The sequence below is a fragment of the Pinus tabuliformis genome, chromosome 9 (genome assembly GCF_031772625.1).
Source record: "Pinus tabuliformis cultivar Carrire ecotype Pingquan chromosome 9, CPIR1, whole genome shotgun sequence".
NCBI lineage: Eukaryota > Viridiplantae > Streptophyta > Pinopsida > Pinales > Pinaceae > Pinus > Pinus tabuliformis.
In genome coordinates this window covers 1,515,915,955-1,515,930,740 of record NC_142307.1, presented here as the reverse complement: position 1 = coordinate 1,515,930,740, position 14,786 = coordinate 1,515,915,955, and the positions used below count along the sequence as shown (strand labels likewise).

At 41.4% G+C, this 14,786-nt stretch overlaps 1 protein-coding gene across 2 annotated transcripts in view; it reads right to left on the bottom strand.

Annotated features, from left to right (window-relative positions):
- Positions 1-14,786, bottom strand: part of LOC149154354 (Peptidase S41 family protein) — a 367,381-nt gene that overhangs the window by 237,380 nt on the left and 115,215 nt on the right. For both annotated transcript variants that reach the window (XM_089437783.1, XM_089437782.1), the window contains exon 5: positions 3,321-3,399. In XM_089437783.1, the coding sequence (XP_089293909.1) occupies positions 3,321-3,399 (79 nt within the window). The remainder of the gene's footprint in view (positions 1-3,320; positions 3,400-14,786) is intronic.

Below are 14,786 nucleotides of genomic sequence, written 5' to 3'. Positions count from 1 at the left end.
TTTTGGTCAAGGTGACCCTGGAAAAACCCCCTACAACTCTTGGGGAAAACCAGTTTGAAAGCTCCTTCTTATTTCTGGAAAATGCTTTTACAGTAAGACAAATATTCAGCAAAAAATCAGCAAGCAAACTTTTACAACTTATCTCGTTTTCCGTGCCTCTCAGCGAACTGGAAAAACTTGCAAACAACAAAACAGAACAGCAATAAATGTTGTACGGCCTCCTCGATTTTTGTGCCCAAATTTCAGCCTTAAATGCTGCTGTACGGACTGCCTAGAAAAGTGTGCATGCTGCCATAAATGCTGCTATACAGTTTTCCTCGATTTCTGTGCAGAAAACAGCAGTACAGTTGTACGGATTTCTGCCTAGAAAAGCGTGCCAAGGTACAGCCACTTGTTGTATGGCCTCCCTTGAAAAATGTGCCAGCAACCTACAGATTTTCTGCTCCTCGATTTCTGTGCTAACTTGCTGTATGACCTCCTTGGAATCTGAACCAAAACTGTTGTACGGCCTTTCTAGAAAATCGTGCCCAAAACCTGTCTTTCACTGTGTGCTAACTCAGCTGTACGGACTTGCTGAAACGCTGCCTTGGAATGTGTGCCAAGCTACTGCCTCCTTCTCCTCACTGTCCAGAAATCTCCCTTGCTCTCTTGCTCTCCTTCTCTCAATCTGCTCATGAAAGAATGAATGACCTTTTCCTCCTTTTCCTCCTTTAATCTAACCCTAAGTGATTTTTGGGGAATCCCTAAATCCAATGGCTGAAATAGATTGAAATCTAGGGCTGAGATTAAATGCTCATTTAAATCTCACTTTCTATTTTTTAATTCACCCCACTTTAATAAAGACCCACTTAGTCATTTATTTCCAAAGTCACTTTTCCTTTCTAATTTCACATTGACTTTATTAAAGTCACTTTAAAATTAGACTTTAGTAACTTTATTACTTAAAGTCACTTTTAAATTAGATTTAACTTTATAAAAATTATAAAGTCACTTTAGGAGAAAAATAAAATTCTTTTGGACACTTTTCCCTAGGCCAAAGATTAAAGCCTTAGGGAACCACCTGTCCTCCGGTACCAAATTTCAACATGTCCAAATATATTTTAGATCATCATAAGCACCACACCATAAGGGAGGAATTTTTGCATGGCACCCTCAGTGCCATGCCAAACCCCAACTTTCCTCAAGGTTCTCTCCACTCCACTCACCCAGTGAACATCTACTCCATGCCAAGTCCCATTGATAATACTATTGACTATATCCTTGATATCGAAATAATATCAACAATGTAAAAGGATATTCACACACAAGAAAGCACAAGAGAAAAAGCATGCAAGTATGAGAGAAGATTGTAAAATTATACATATAGGGTGCAATCTTCATTAGATTATTATAGAGTACAAAACTGTGGAGAGAGTGATCAAAGTTGATTAAGTCTCCCTAATAAAATACAAACAAATGGGTGAGTGATCAGTTTAGACCATGTCACCTCAAAGAAATAAGGTATCACGTGTACTAAGAACAAAACATAAAATTACAAATTTAATACATGTTCAGTAGACTAACTACAAATATCACACACGTTCACCCACCAACAAGAAGCTTGCATTGTATTAACCTTTGTTAATTCCTTCCAAATCTTGGAAATCCATTATTGTGGGTTTCGTCAATGGTATACCCACCTCTCAATAGAAGAATGATTGCATGGTAGTATGTAAATTTACCAAGACGGTAGTTGTCAATAAAAAAACCTATTGGTACTCCTTGAGCTGCATAATTTTCCTTCCAACATGTTTGCAGCCTTTTTTTATTATTATTAACCATTGTTCCTAATCATGGCTCCAAGTTTCTCTGTCACTTTTGGAAATCCTTATGGAAGCCCTTATGTTGTCAGCTTTGATTCTCTAGTACACTACATGCATAAACTAATGGTGAAACCAAGGTAGTGAACAAAGCCTTGGTTCATGCCAATGTTGCAAAATTCGAATTTGGGAATAAATCGGCAGGGGTCCAAAAATTGAAAAAGTCGTAAAAGTCTGGAGAAAATCAGAAAAATTGGCAAAAACTTAGAAAATTAAAAAAGTACAAAAATATCCTTTCTTGTTTTTGAAAAGCTCCTGACCTTTTACGATTTAATCTTGATTTTTACAGTTTAATCCCAATTTTTACAATTTAATCTAGGGTTCGCAAAACCCACCACTATATTTTCATTTGACTCGTGATAATATCGCAATTTTATCAATTTTATAAGGATTTTTTCAAATTTGAAAAAGTCGCGAAAATTTTGACAGATAAAATTGGCAAGCTGAAAAAATCGCAATTTGCCAATTTTATCAGGATTTTATCGTGATGTTGGTAACAGAGGTTCATGCTCTTTGCATCTACCACTAGCAGAGCAAATAGTGGGATCAGTGCATGCCTGTTTTGTAGCACAACTATAACAGAGCCATTCACGCTTCTACAACATACTCTCCTTTCGAGGTGTGTTTTCGCTGTGACCCTATTGCACTTTATGTCATCCCTATTTCACTCAGCACCATCCACATCCCACCAACTGAAAGAGGAGAGAAACCTTCTTCTTTTGGGAAACACATGGCCATGATCCACAGCAAGGTTCATGACATTTTCGACAAAGACGAGCCCAGTATAAGGCACTTCAAGATCAAGAATGAATTGCTCCACATTCTCAGATTGGCGACCAAGTTTGGCTGTGTTTGAATAAGTAGCTCTTCAAAAATCAACATCACAAGATCAAGCTCATACTGCTAATGGCTTGTAATGTCTTCAAGTTTGACTTCACACCTCAATTTGGCATCCATGATTTGATGAATGTAAGCAATTGAGCTTATATGAGCCACCTCAAAGGTTTGAGCCAGCCATATAGATTTCCCTAATCATGCAAGGACTTCCCAATGTGTGGAAAATGCAACTTGAACATAATCTCACTGTTCAGTAAGTAGGCATGCATTGCATTGTAACCACCTCAACTATCTCTTTCTTCTTTATTCTTGTGTTTTGAGCCTTTAGAACCAATCTATAAGAGATATCTTCACATGTTAACATTTTTTCTTGAAACCTATCCATGACATATTTCAGCAGTCCATTTTAATTGAAGGAGCTCAGTAATTATAAACTTGAACAGCTGCAATCAGAGTAAGAAAGAAAACAAGGACCTAGAAAAAAGTTTGAACATTCAGAAATATATATTGTATAAAGGGCATGAAAAGATAAATTAGATTCTTCTACGAAGGAAACATCAACTGCTATCAATGGAAAGGATGCATGCTGACTAAAGCAAAAAAGTAACACAAATGCAGCCTTACCATCAATTTCTACCAGTTCATCCCCTGTATGTATGTCAGCTCGTGCACCAGGACTGCCATCTACTGAAGACAACACGATCTGTGATTTTACATAATACAATGAGGACATAATATTAATCTGAGACTTGAAAATTACCAACTTTCAGTTTATTAATTCCAAAATAAACTAACTCCTATCTATTACAATTTTGTCACTTCCAAATTACAGAAAGTACAATAAAATACATGCCTGGGACTTTAAAACTAAATTAATGCAACCAAACAAAATGATTTATCATCTCTAAGTTACATCGCTCAAGCCTGCAGGTTCTTGTATAAAGGTCATTCCTAAGAAAAAGGAATATAAGGATTGTATTCATCTTGGCCGGCTTTTAGGGACATACAATCTATAAGAGATATCTTCACATATTAATTTATTGTCTTTTATCCTATCCATGGCATATTTCAGCAGTCCATTTTAATAGAAGGAACTCAGCAATTATGAACATGAACATCTGTAATCACAGTAAGAAAGAAAACAAGGACCTAGAAAAAAATTTGAACACTCAGAAATATATATTGTATGAATGAAATGAAAAGATAAATTAGATTTTTCTACAAAAGAAACATCAACTGCTATGGACATTAAATCTTGAGAAGTGAACAAAATAAATGACCAAGCAGGAATTCAATCTACAGCTGTAAATCTAGTGTCTACAGTATTCATCCTTTTCCTTATGCTGACTTGCAAATTAATAGACGATTGAAGGAGTAAAAGCCATCTTTATATTATGTTTATTATGGTGATTATGGTTTCCGTTTATTATTTTAAATTTATGTAGCTGTATGAAACCAAATTATGATATCCTTTCATCTTTCATAATAATCAATGCACTTTTTCAGGCTTAAGCTTGTGGACAAATTACAACTGTACCCATTTCCACAACTAGGACTGTCCCAAGTGACACAGCCAGTGACATATGGGCCTTGAATCGAGTACCTGAACCAAGTTCCTCGTGTGGATAGACATCCCACGCTACAGACTTACAGATAGCCTATCAGATTCTAGCCACATAGTATGAATGGAGAAAGGAAACACAAAGATGAATTCACAAACAATAGCAGGATATTAGGCAGTCAAACCACTGGTCTACTCATCTTACTACAAAAGTTTTGTTAACACTTGAAACCATCCAGTAACAAGTTAACTAGGGATCAGATCATTGTCACCACAAGCTGGTTCCTCTATGCACGCTAGACATGGCAGGGGCTCCCTCAACGATCTCAGATTAAAAAAATATAATGTCCAACCCGCAAAACCAATCTCAGATCTGTAAAAATATCTCACTGGTATTATAAGACTGCATGTAAATAAATGGACAGCAAGGCTAAAAATACAGATTTAATCATAAAATAGCCTTTCAAGTTTCAACCTTCTTACCCATCCACATACATGGGTAACCCTGGGAGAAAATCTCTCCTTTGATGCAGCTTGACAGCCATCAGCCCCTGCCATGATCCACAGATAGCCAAACTCAGATGTCTTTCACCCATTCTTCATTCAGTACATTCATATATCTAGCATATTGATCCAATGGAGGTGGGGTCATCTATTGTAAGGTACATCAATCATTTTTGCATGCAAATGCTTTAGTTTAATGTCTTTGTCATTCTAGTATGGATCATCGGTTGAAATTGGATTATAGACCATGATGCTTTGGTTGTATCCTTGTTCCCTTGCTTCACCTTGGTGGCTATTGTTACCGCTCAATATAGTAGGGGTCCTAGGAGGGGTTCCAAAGGGACTGCTATAGGACAACAATGGGACAACTACCCATTGTCACCTCAGTCGATGTCCCCTGCTCTTTACGAACTTTCACCGATGTGAGGAGTCCCAGTATGAAGGAAATCACTTGAATGATAGGATCAATGGCAAGGTATAACGTGATTTCCTAGGCCCATTCAAAGGAGAGGCTCAATTAATGGTTCAAATACTTAAAGAAAATCTGAAAGGCTCCCCAAGAAATACCTATGAAGGATGACCTTGGGCTTAGGAATATTCAAAAATGATGAACGCCGAAGATCAAAACTTCCAAAATCCCTCACTTGTGATTGATGGGTTTATACCAAGGTTCCAAGTGAGGCAAGGATGGTTCACTCAATGGAAAGATTCAATTAAAGTGTGAACTTTGGGAGAAGCTAGGGTGACTTTCCACGAAATACCCCTTGAGAAAAATACTATAAGAGATCAAGGGTTGAGAGATATACCATGGTAAAGGCTCATCCAATGATCACCTACAGTTAAGAGAAAAGGTTTTGAATGATGAACTACAGAGTGCAAACCTTCAAGAAATCCCTAAATCAAAGCAGCTTCAAGGGTTCCCTTTTGCTGTGATAGCTAGGGCATCAATTTATTTGAAAATTCACCATTGGAATTCGTTCAAAGCTGGAGGATGCCTAGAGGAGACATAAATGTAGAAACTTGTCCAGACGAAATCCTAAAATTCCTCCTCCCTAAAATTTCGCACCAAGCCCTAGATAATCTCCTCATCTTTAGGGGACGAAGAAAAGAGGAAGAAAAGAAGTGAAAGAATGATATTTCGTTAAGTTAATGTGATCACCTAGGATCTAGGACTAGTGCCTGGCTGTTGGGAAGGTTGGAGTCAAAATGATCAAGATTTAGGAACTTCGCTCTTCAAGGAGGCATAAAGACGCAACTACGCTCTTTGTGGATGCAACTTCACAACAACTTTAGACTTTTATACTTTGATATGACAGATTTGATGGAGTTTCAAGGTAAAAGGTGCATAACCTACCCATCGGAAAATCCACTCTTCTTGCCAAAATGAATAATATTGCAATGAGCCAAGATTACAAGTGTTTTATAAATTCGCAATAGTTTTTAGGGCACAAGTCATGACATAGCATTCCATACATTAGAAATGAAACATTATGAAATTTGCATGAAAAGAGCACTTACATGACAAAAAGAGTATATCCATCCATGAACTTGCCAAATAGAATCTCCAAGAGAGATAGCGAAAATTTTCCACACATCAAAATGCATTTAATCATCCAAATCATTTCACAAGGTGCAGGTTCGAAATATTTAGAAAAATATATCCCAAATCCAAGTGATGATGAGAGATCAAATGAACCTCTCTTATATTTATATGATCCACCAAGGGATTTGAATGGCCTAATAATGCCCTTACAATAAAAATAATGTGCAAAATAACATCCTTTTGGTGACAAGCCTACCAAATAGCTCCACAATAAGAATAATTAGCCTCTCAAGAGAGATGAAATGATAGACAAGTAGCTAATAAGGCTATTGGAAGGCCAAATGAAATCCAACATGTGCCCAAATGAATAGAAGGGCTCCAAATATAGTGATGAAGGGGATAACCCCTTGATCTCCAAGCAAATGACCTGTGGTGCCCCTAAGTGGCTATGGGGGCACAAAATCATCCTCGTGGGTCTCCAACTGAATCAAACAAGCATGTATTCCATCCGCAAGGGTTGGAACAATGATGCAAGCCGTCCCTTTGTCTCCCATGGTGAGACACAACCCCATCTGGGCCCTAGACCAACTACCAAGTGTGTGGTGCAAGAGTGTAGTTGGTTGGGCAAGGTCGTCCAGGTGCATCATTATCATCAAATAAGTGGGACATGAGCAAGCAATGAATGGTGTTGAAGGATCCCATGGCTCTCAACGCACCGTCACACACCCTATAAATGTCAATATGACCCTCTAGAGGGCTTGGACCCCATATAGGGAAACCAAACCCCAATGCATCTTCCCACCTTCCAATACAACAAATAATTAATGTGTGAGAATTTCTAAATCTACACATCAGAAATCCTACTGCAGTTACTGGTTTATCATCTCCTACTTGTTCTTTACATTCAACAAGTTATTTAATTATTTAAACAACGATGAAAACACTATTGCAAACTACACATACATACAAATCATGAACTGATATAAAATGAGACAATCACACAAGGGACACCATTATTTTTCGACAATCGTCCCCGGAAAAACCTAATCTGGTAAAACCGGTGCAACATATAGAGGGTTTGTATTATTAAACAGATTTCTGAATACAACTAGGGTGCCAAAGCTAGCTCACCCAACAAAGAATAAACCTGGCATAAGTACCTCTATTCAGAGACAGATATTTTGGCAAATCCAGCAACTGGATGATCAAACCCCACAGATGACAATGATGTTCCCAGTGTTGGGCAGCAATGGTTGCTCCAAGCTCTGCGCTGGAACTGCGTCCCCTCCCAGTGAGCCTTCCTTGCTCAGAAATCGATATGTTGAACTGTTGTTCTCTCTGCCTCACAAAAACCCCAGCGTTGCCTCTAAATGACTGCGTCAACCCCTCTAGCTTCTGCATCACCCTCTTTGGAGTTGCGTTGTCTCTCCTGATGTTGCTCTGCCTCTCTGCTATGTATTCTCAGCCTTGGACTGAAGTCCCTCTGCCGAACTGCCCCTCTCACTGCAACTCAGATCACTAGCTCGATTTTCTCAGCAAACCATGCCCCAGAAAAATCGAACTCTTTGATCTCTCAAGTGTATCTCCAACTGACCCTCAAGCCTCCTCTTATACTTTTCCTGTTGATGAATCAACGGCCGAGATTAAGTCCCTAATCAACGGCTAAGATTAAAACAGACTTGATCCTCGTCACTTAGAAGTTTCTCACCCATATTCTTATTAATACCCATTAATATTTTTATTTTCCTAAGTTTTGACTTAGGAACCCATTAAAAATATTAATTATTTTAATAACTCCTCATCCGGGTAGAATTTCTCCAAACGATTTCTGGGTTCTGTAGATCTCATGTGTTCTAGCTCCTCAAAATTTCGGAGCTAGAGCACATCTGATGCTATCCAAAATCAACACTCCCTCTTAGCAAGGAATGTGCTCTAATAACACTTCTCAAGAGAAAAACTACAATGATCCACTGCATCGGTTCTCTGTGCTGCTGATGCTTGGCCTGATGCCCTTCATCCACTGCACTACTGCTTCTTGTACTGCTGCCCATGACTCTGCCACTGTCACTGCTATATTTGTACTACAACTCCCTCTTAGAATGTTGCATCATGTTGCCCATAGCACTGCCACTGCTAACTGCTGCACTGCAACTCAGTTGCTGAGAAGCAACTGAAACTTCATCCAAATACTGACATGTTAGTCAGTATGGATACCTAATGATGGTGAAGCTACCTCTACTGCTAATCTGTGCTAACCCCTTGCTGCTACTGCGTTGCTTCAAAGTGCTCTGTGCCTCTCACACTGCTACAACATCCACTGCGTTGCCTCAGACTTTGGCACTCTAGCAATGCCATTGTCGCTCCAACTGACACCCGTCACTTTGCTACTGTCGTTAAGGGTTCCCATAGTCGTATGTGATCCAAGAGATTGGGCACATCAAGGATCCTACCCTAGTCATGTAGTCATCTCGACTACAACTCCATGTCGCCCCACCTCTTCTCCAGAGGCACATGAGCACTCATGGCACAATCGTCATCCTCGCCTTCCTTGTCAGCTTTCGCTGGAGCAACCTTTGAGTCAGAAGCCTCCCCCTTGCCCTTCTTCCAGGGGCACTAAGTGGCATAATGTCCCAGTTTCCCACAATTGAAGCATCTGACATTAGTTATGTCCTTCTTTCTATTCTGCTTCCCTTTTTGTCCCGATGATCCGAGAGCTGCATCCTCCTCCTCCTTCTTAACCTGGGCTCCCTTACCGCTACTCCCTGTCTTGGTCAACCTCCTAAGCTCTTCTTGTCAAAGAGCTGCCCACATCTCCTCCCATCTGGGGAGAGTCACTCTGCCCAAGATATTTTGGAAAAAAGTCTCCTAGTCCTTGATGACTGCATTTAGGGCAGTCCTGAGCATGAAATCAGGATCTGGTGTAGACCCCACGGAAGTCAATTGGTCGTGAATCCCTTATAACCTGAGAAGGAAGGGATCAATCTCCTCTCCCTTCTGCATCTGGTACTGTCTCAGTTGATTTTCTAATAGCATCTTTCGTTGGACGGAAGAGCCCTGATACAAGGTGGTCAGCGCCTTCCACATCTCCCTTGCTGTGTCCTTCTCAGCAAGGTGTGGTACTGCATGATCTTTGACCTTGTCTAGGATCATGCACTTGGCTTTAGCCTGGGCCTCCTCGTACTTCTTCAATTGTTCAACATCGACCAGCACAACAACTACCTTCAAGCCATAGTCCTTGATGCGATGTTTGTCTAGGATTGCCAGGATCCTGGCCTTCCAGATGACAAAATTGGAGGCTCCATCCAATCTATCCTAATCACTCAACCCATTCACTGTCATCTCCGCTCAAAAATAAGACCGGTTCTCTTCTCCCTGTCCTGCTGTCAATCTAGCAAGACTTGGATCTGGATTTCTTTGGTGCAAGAAATGTTAATTTTAGGTATGTTCTATGCTTAGAGCAATTTATTTCAATTTTCACAGTTAGCTAAATATCTTTTCCAGATTAGCAATCACATCAGCATTAAAGTAAACTGCAAATAGAACATAAACATAAATCGCAGAAGACAAGCCAATACAAGAGGACACAAGATGTGGCGCTAGCCAGGGACAAACCCCAATGTGGGGAAAACCTTGATCAATTCTTCTTATATGTTCTTCAATAGTTCAGCGGAGAGAGAGATAGTACGTTTACAACGGAAGTCAACACTTTGACTTATCTAGGTAAGAGCATAGATCATCTCTAAGAAGATGATACATGAGATCAGTTGAAGACATGTTGCTTCAACTGATTCTCGAAGGTGACTCCTTCACCTATCATTGTGCTGCATTTCGTCATCATGCTACACCTCATCGTATTGCACCATGCTGCACCCATCATCACTATGTTGCATCTCAACATGCTTCATTAATCATGACTGTACCGATCATTGTATTGCATTATGTTCCACTGCTGCACCATGTTGCCATACTGACCTATGTGTTGGCTGCATCTTGCTTGCTTGTTGTCCCTAGCTTGCTTGTTGTCCTTTGCATGCTTATTGTTGTATGCTAGCTGTCCCTTGCATGCTAGCTGTAACATTGCATGCTTGGTGTATTTGTTGCTAAGTACCATACAACTGTCCCAATTTTAGTCAGTTGTCCCTTGTATGCTGCTCTCCTTCGGAGACAGATGCTTTGGTTGTTCCTGCAGTTCCCGACAGTTTCGGTAGTTCCAGTTGTTCCCAGCAGTTCCGGCAGTTCCCAGCAGTTCAGGTAGTTCTGGCAGTTCCAGTAGTTCCGGCAATTCCAGCTATTCACAAAATTTCCAGCAATTCTGGCTATTCCCGGCAATTCCGGCTTCTGCCCTCTGCGTCAGCTTTCCCGCCTGTTCTGGCAGTTCTTGGCAGTTCCGACAATTCCGGCTGTTCCCGGCAGTTCCGGCTATTCTAGCAATTCCGGCTTTTCCCGGTAGTTCCATAAGTTCTGGCTTTTCTCGGCAATTCCGGCTTCTGCCCTCGGATTAGGGCAGCGTTATCCCTTAGGATCTCTCCTCCTACTAAAACCCAAAGACAAGTAGAGAAAAAGAGATCCCAAGTGTGTTGAAATGACTTGAAGGCCACCTCTATTTATACTAAAACATTGAGCACAAGTGGGATTTATTTGGTTGTTGGCCGACCTTGACGAATTGTCCCATAACACAAATAAATTCATATCTCCATGAATACTTATCGGAATCGGATGATCTTTAGATCAATCCTACACCTCTCGATGAGAGTGATCCAACAAAAATATTAACGTCCATTAATAAGATGATCCACATGGAGTTTGGCCCTAGTTGCCAATTTTAACACTCCCTCTCAACTAGGGAGAACTCCATCTGCTGATCCATATGTCCGACTATACTATCTCTGCCATCAGTGCCCTGCACTGCTCTGCTCTGTTGAGCTCTGCTTTGCTCTGCTCTGCTGAACCATGAAGAAGAAGAATTGATTGACAATGTCTCATACCATTTTCCACTGACCTGAAGTCAGTTTCATCTGAAGAGAGTGTGTCACATCACTCTTACTGGCCCAAAGTCAGTTTTATTGATCCCAGATCAATATCACAAGAGAGTGTCTCAAACCACTCATACTGATCCCAGATCAATGGAGGTCATCCTAGCATAGGGAGTACGGTAGATACATCGATGCGTCCATCGATAGTACTACTATGGTCCCTAACCCCATTTCCCTGCGCATTGATCAGATGAGAGGTACTTCCCATGAGTCCCACACTACATGGGTAGGATGCCTCGACAAGAGAACTAATCATCTTATCCACAAGGGAATGAATCATCCTGCCCCACAGCTGCCACAGGAGAACTAATCATCCTTTTTCACAGTTGCCATGGGAGAACTAATCATCCCGACCCATGGGAGAACTAATCATCATGTTCCACAGTTGCCACGGGAGAACTAATCAACCCGACCCACAGGAGAACTAACCATCCTGTTCCACAGTTGCCACGAGAGAACTAATCATCCCGGCCCACAGGAGAACTAATGATCCTATTCCACAGTTGCCACGGGAGAACTAATCATCCCGACTCACAAGAAAACTAATCATCTTGTTCCACAGTTGCCACGGGAGAACTAATCATCTCGACCCACAGGAGAACTAATCATCCTGTTCCACAGTCGCCATGGGAGAACTAATCATCCCGGCCCACAGGAGAATTAATCATCTTGTTCCACAGTCACCACAGGAGAACTAATCATCCCAGCCCACAGGAGAACTAATCATCCTGTTCCACAGTTGCCACGGGAGAACTAATCATCCCGACCCACAGGACAACTAATCATCCTATTCCACAGTTGCCACGGGAAAACTAATCATCCCGGCCCACAGGAGAACTAATCATCCTGGCCCACAGGAGAACTAATCATCCCGGCCCACAGGAGAACTAATCATCCTGTTCCACAGTTGCCACGGGAGAACTAATCATCCCAGCCCACAGGAGAACTAATCTTGTTCCACAGTCGCCACAGGGTATCATAGGGGAAGGTTGAACCTGTCATCTTGTACATAGCGCACCACCGAGGGAGGGTGAGTCGCCCTGTGGTCGTATGTTCCTCCAGTAAGTACCCCAAGCCCTCCAGAGCTCCCAGAGCTCAATGCATGCAACATGCAGGACCCTTATAAGAAGGTCTCTCAACAACTCCAAGTCGTTCAGGTAAGTCACAGATTTGACCTTTCCCCGGGGCTTTGACAAAATATCTACGACCTGTACATCAATCTCAATGCGATGGAGCCTCCTCGCTCATCGACCTACCATATCCCAGATAAGGCAGTGTCTGATGTCTATCTGCTGGAGCAATCATCAAATACGGGATTCCTCAATAATTGAATCCCCCCTCTGGTTGTCAGAAAGAATCACAGTGGTATTCATCATGTGTACAAACAACTCACTTAAGAGCTTCTGCAACCATGCAGCTTCACACGAGATCATACTCGTAGCTATGTATTCGGTCTCGGCGACGCTTATAGCAACCAACTTCTGCGTCCTGCTCATCCATGATATCGAAGCAGAATCCAAAGAGAACCAACACTGAGAAGTGCTCTAGTGATCCTCCACACTGCCTGCCCAATCAGTGTTCGAATAATCATGCAGTTTCATATTTCCGACAGTGTATCTCAATCCATGAGAGATTGTGCCCCGAAGATATCTCAAAAGATTCTTGGCACCAATCTAGTGAGGCTCAACCAAATATGAGCTCATCATGCTCACTGCAAAACATATGTTCGGATGGAAGTTCACCAAGAACATCAACACGAATGAGTTTATGAAACTCAGAGGCATTTCCCAAATCTGGTCCGACATCACTACCATATAACTTCTGAAAGTTAAGATCCTCGAGGTAGTCACAGGCTTGCAGTTTATCATTCCACATCCGGAATCCAACTCCCTCTTACTTCTGCAAACGAGAGGGTCTACACCTGTCAGAAATAGGTCGTCCTCATAAGGTGCTGGTATGAGAGGTCTATCATCCACAACCTTCAGGTCATGGTTTGGATCGGTTTCACTCCTAGTGAATCTCAGCTTCATCAGGCAGCTATCAATCCTCTTATACTACGCCCAGGGTGTTTTGCTTCAAGCCATAGAGGGCTTTCTTCCACCTGTATACATGAGATTCCCAACCATGAATCTCAAACTCCTCGGGTTGTTCCAAACCTGTGGACCTGCTGCATGAGGGGAACGGTCCCCTTATAAGATTTTCCTTCGGTACTTCTCAGACATATACCTTCATGCTCTTCTTGAATTCAGGCATCCCTATCACCATCTAACTTACATCGAGTAGGGCCCCATAGGTAGACCTCTAGTGTTATAGATGCAATATGTCAATTGACATGATCCCCAATGGACCATCCTGCAACTTGATACAAATTGCCAACCCTGAACCCATGAGAAAAAGCATCTTTGAAATTTCTATTTTTTAACACGTACCATTCCATCGATGAATGCCACCCTAAAACCTTTGACTTCCATTTCCAAGATGGACACCAAGTTCTTCTTGTGATTAGATACATAAAAGAGATTCTTGTAAATGAATAGAGTTACCCTCATTCAATTGAGGGTTAACATTCCCTACACCCTTTCCGGGATAGGTGGCATCGACTCCAAGTATAATCCCACAGTTGTTTCCGTCTCTACCAAATTCGAGAGAGCACCCTTCTATCCGATGAGGTGCCTTGAAGCACTACGATCAATAAGCCAGATTCCCAAAGAATCTGAAGGAGAGGGCCAATACAAGATAACGCTTCTTTATCTTATCAAAAACAACATTTGATTCTTCATACCTAGGGTTCCTTGCTTTCTTTGAAGAGTCGGCCATTTCCTTGATGACCTACATTACCTGTCATTCCTTTGATCATTGAAGATGTCCCTGGAATGATTGTTATCTTCATCAAGAGATGTGTCTCTGCCATTCGGACACTCCTTCGCATAATGGCTGAACTTATTGCAACCAAGGCATTTGCCTTTCCTTCCACCCTTAGATCCGGACTTCCCAATGAAGTGATCTTTAGGTAGGCCATCAGAAACTTCCACTGTGCCATTCTGATAATATTCTCTGCTTCGACTTCACCCTCAGTGAATTTGAAGAGGGATGAGGAATCCACTGATCCTTTTGTCCTTTCCAAAATCTCTTCGGTGATTGCACTTTCACTCTTGCTTGGGCATTGTCTTCACCTCAGCTCCCATACCATGTTAATTTTAGGTATGTTCTATGCTTAGAGCAATTTATTTCAATTTTCACAGTTAGCTCAATATCTTTTCCAGATTAGCAATCACATCAGCATTAAAGTAAACTGCAGATAGAACATAAACATAAATCGCAGAAGACAAGCCAAGACAAGAGGACACAAGATGTGGCGCTAGCCAGGGACGAACCCCAATGTGGGGAAACCCTTGATCAATTCTTCTTATATGTTCTTCAATAGTTCAACAGAGAGAGAGAGAGAGAGA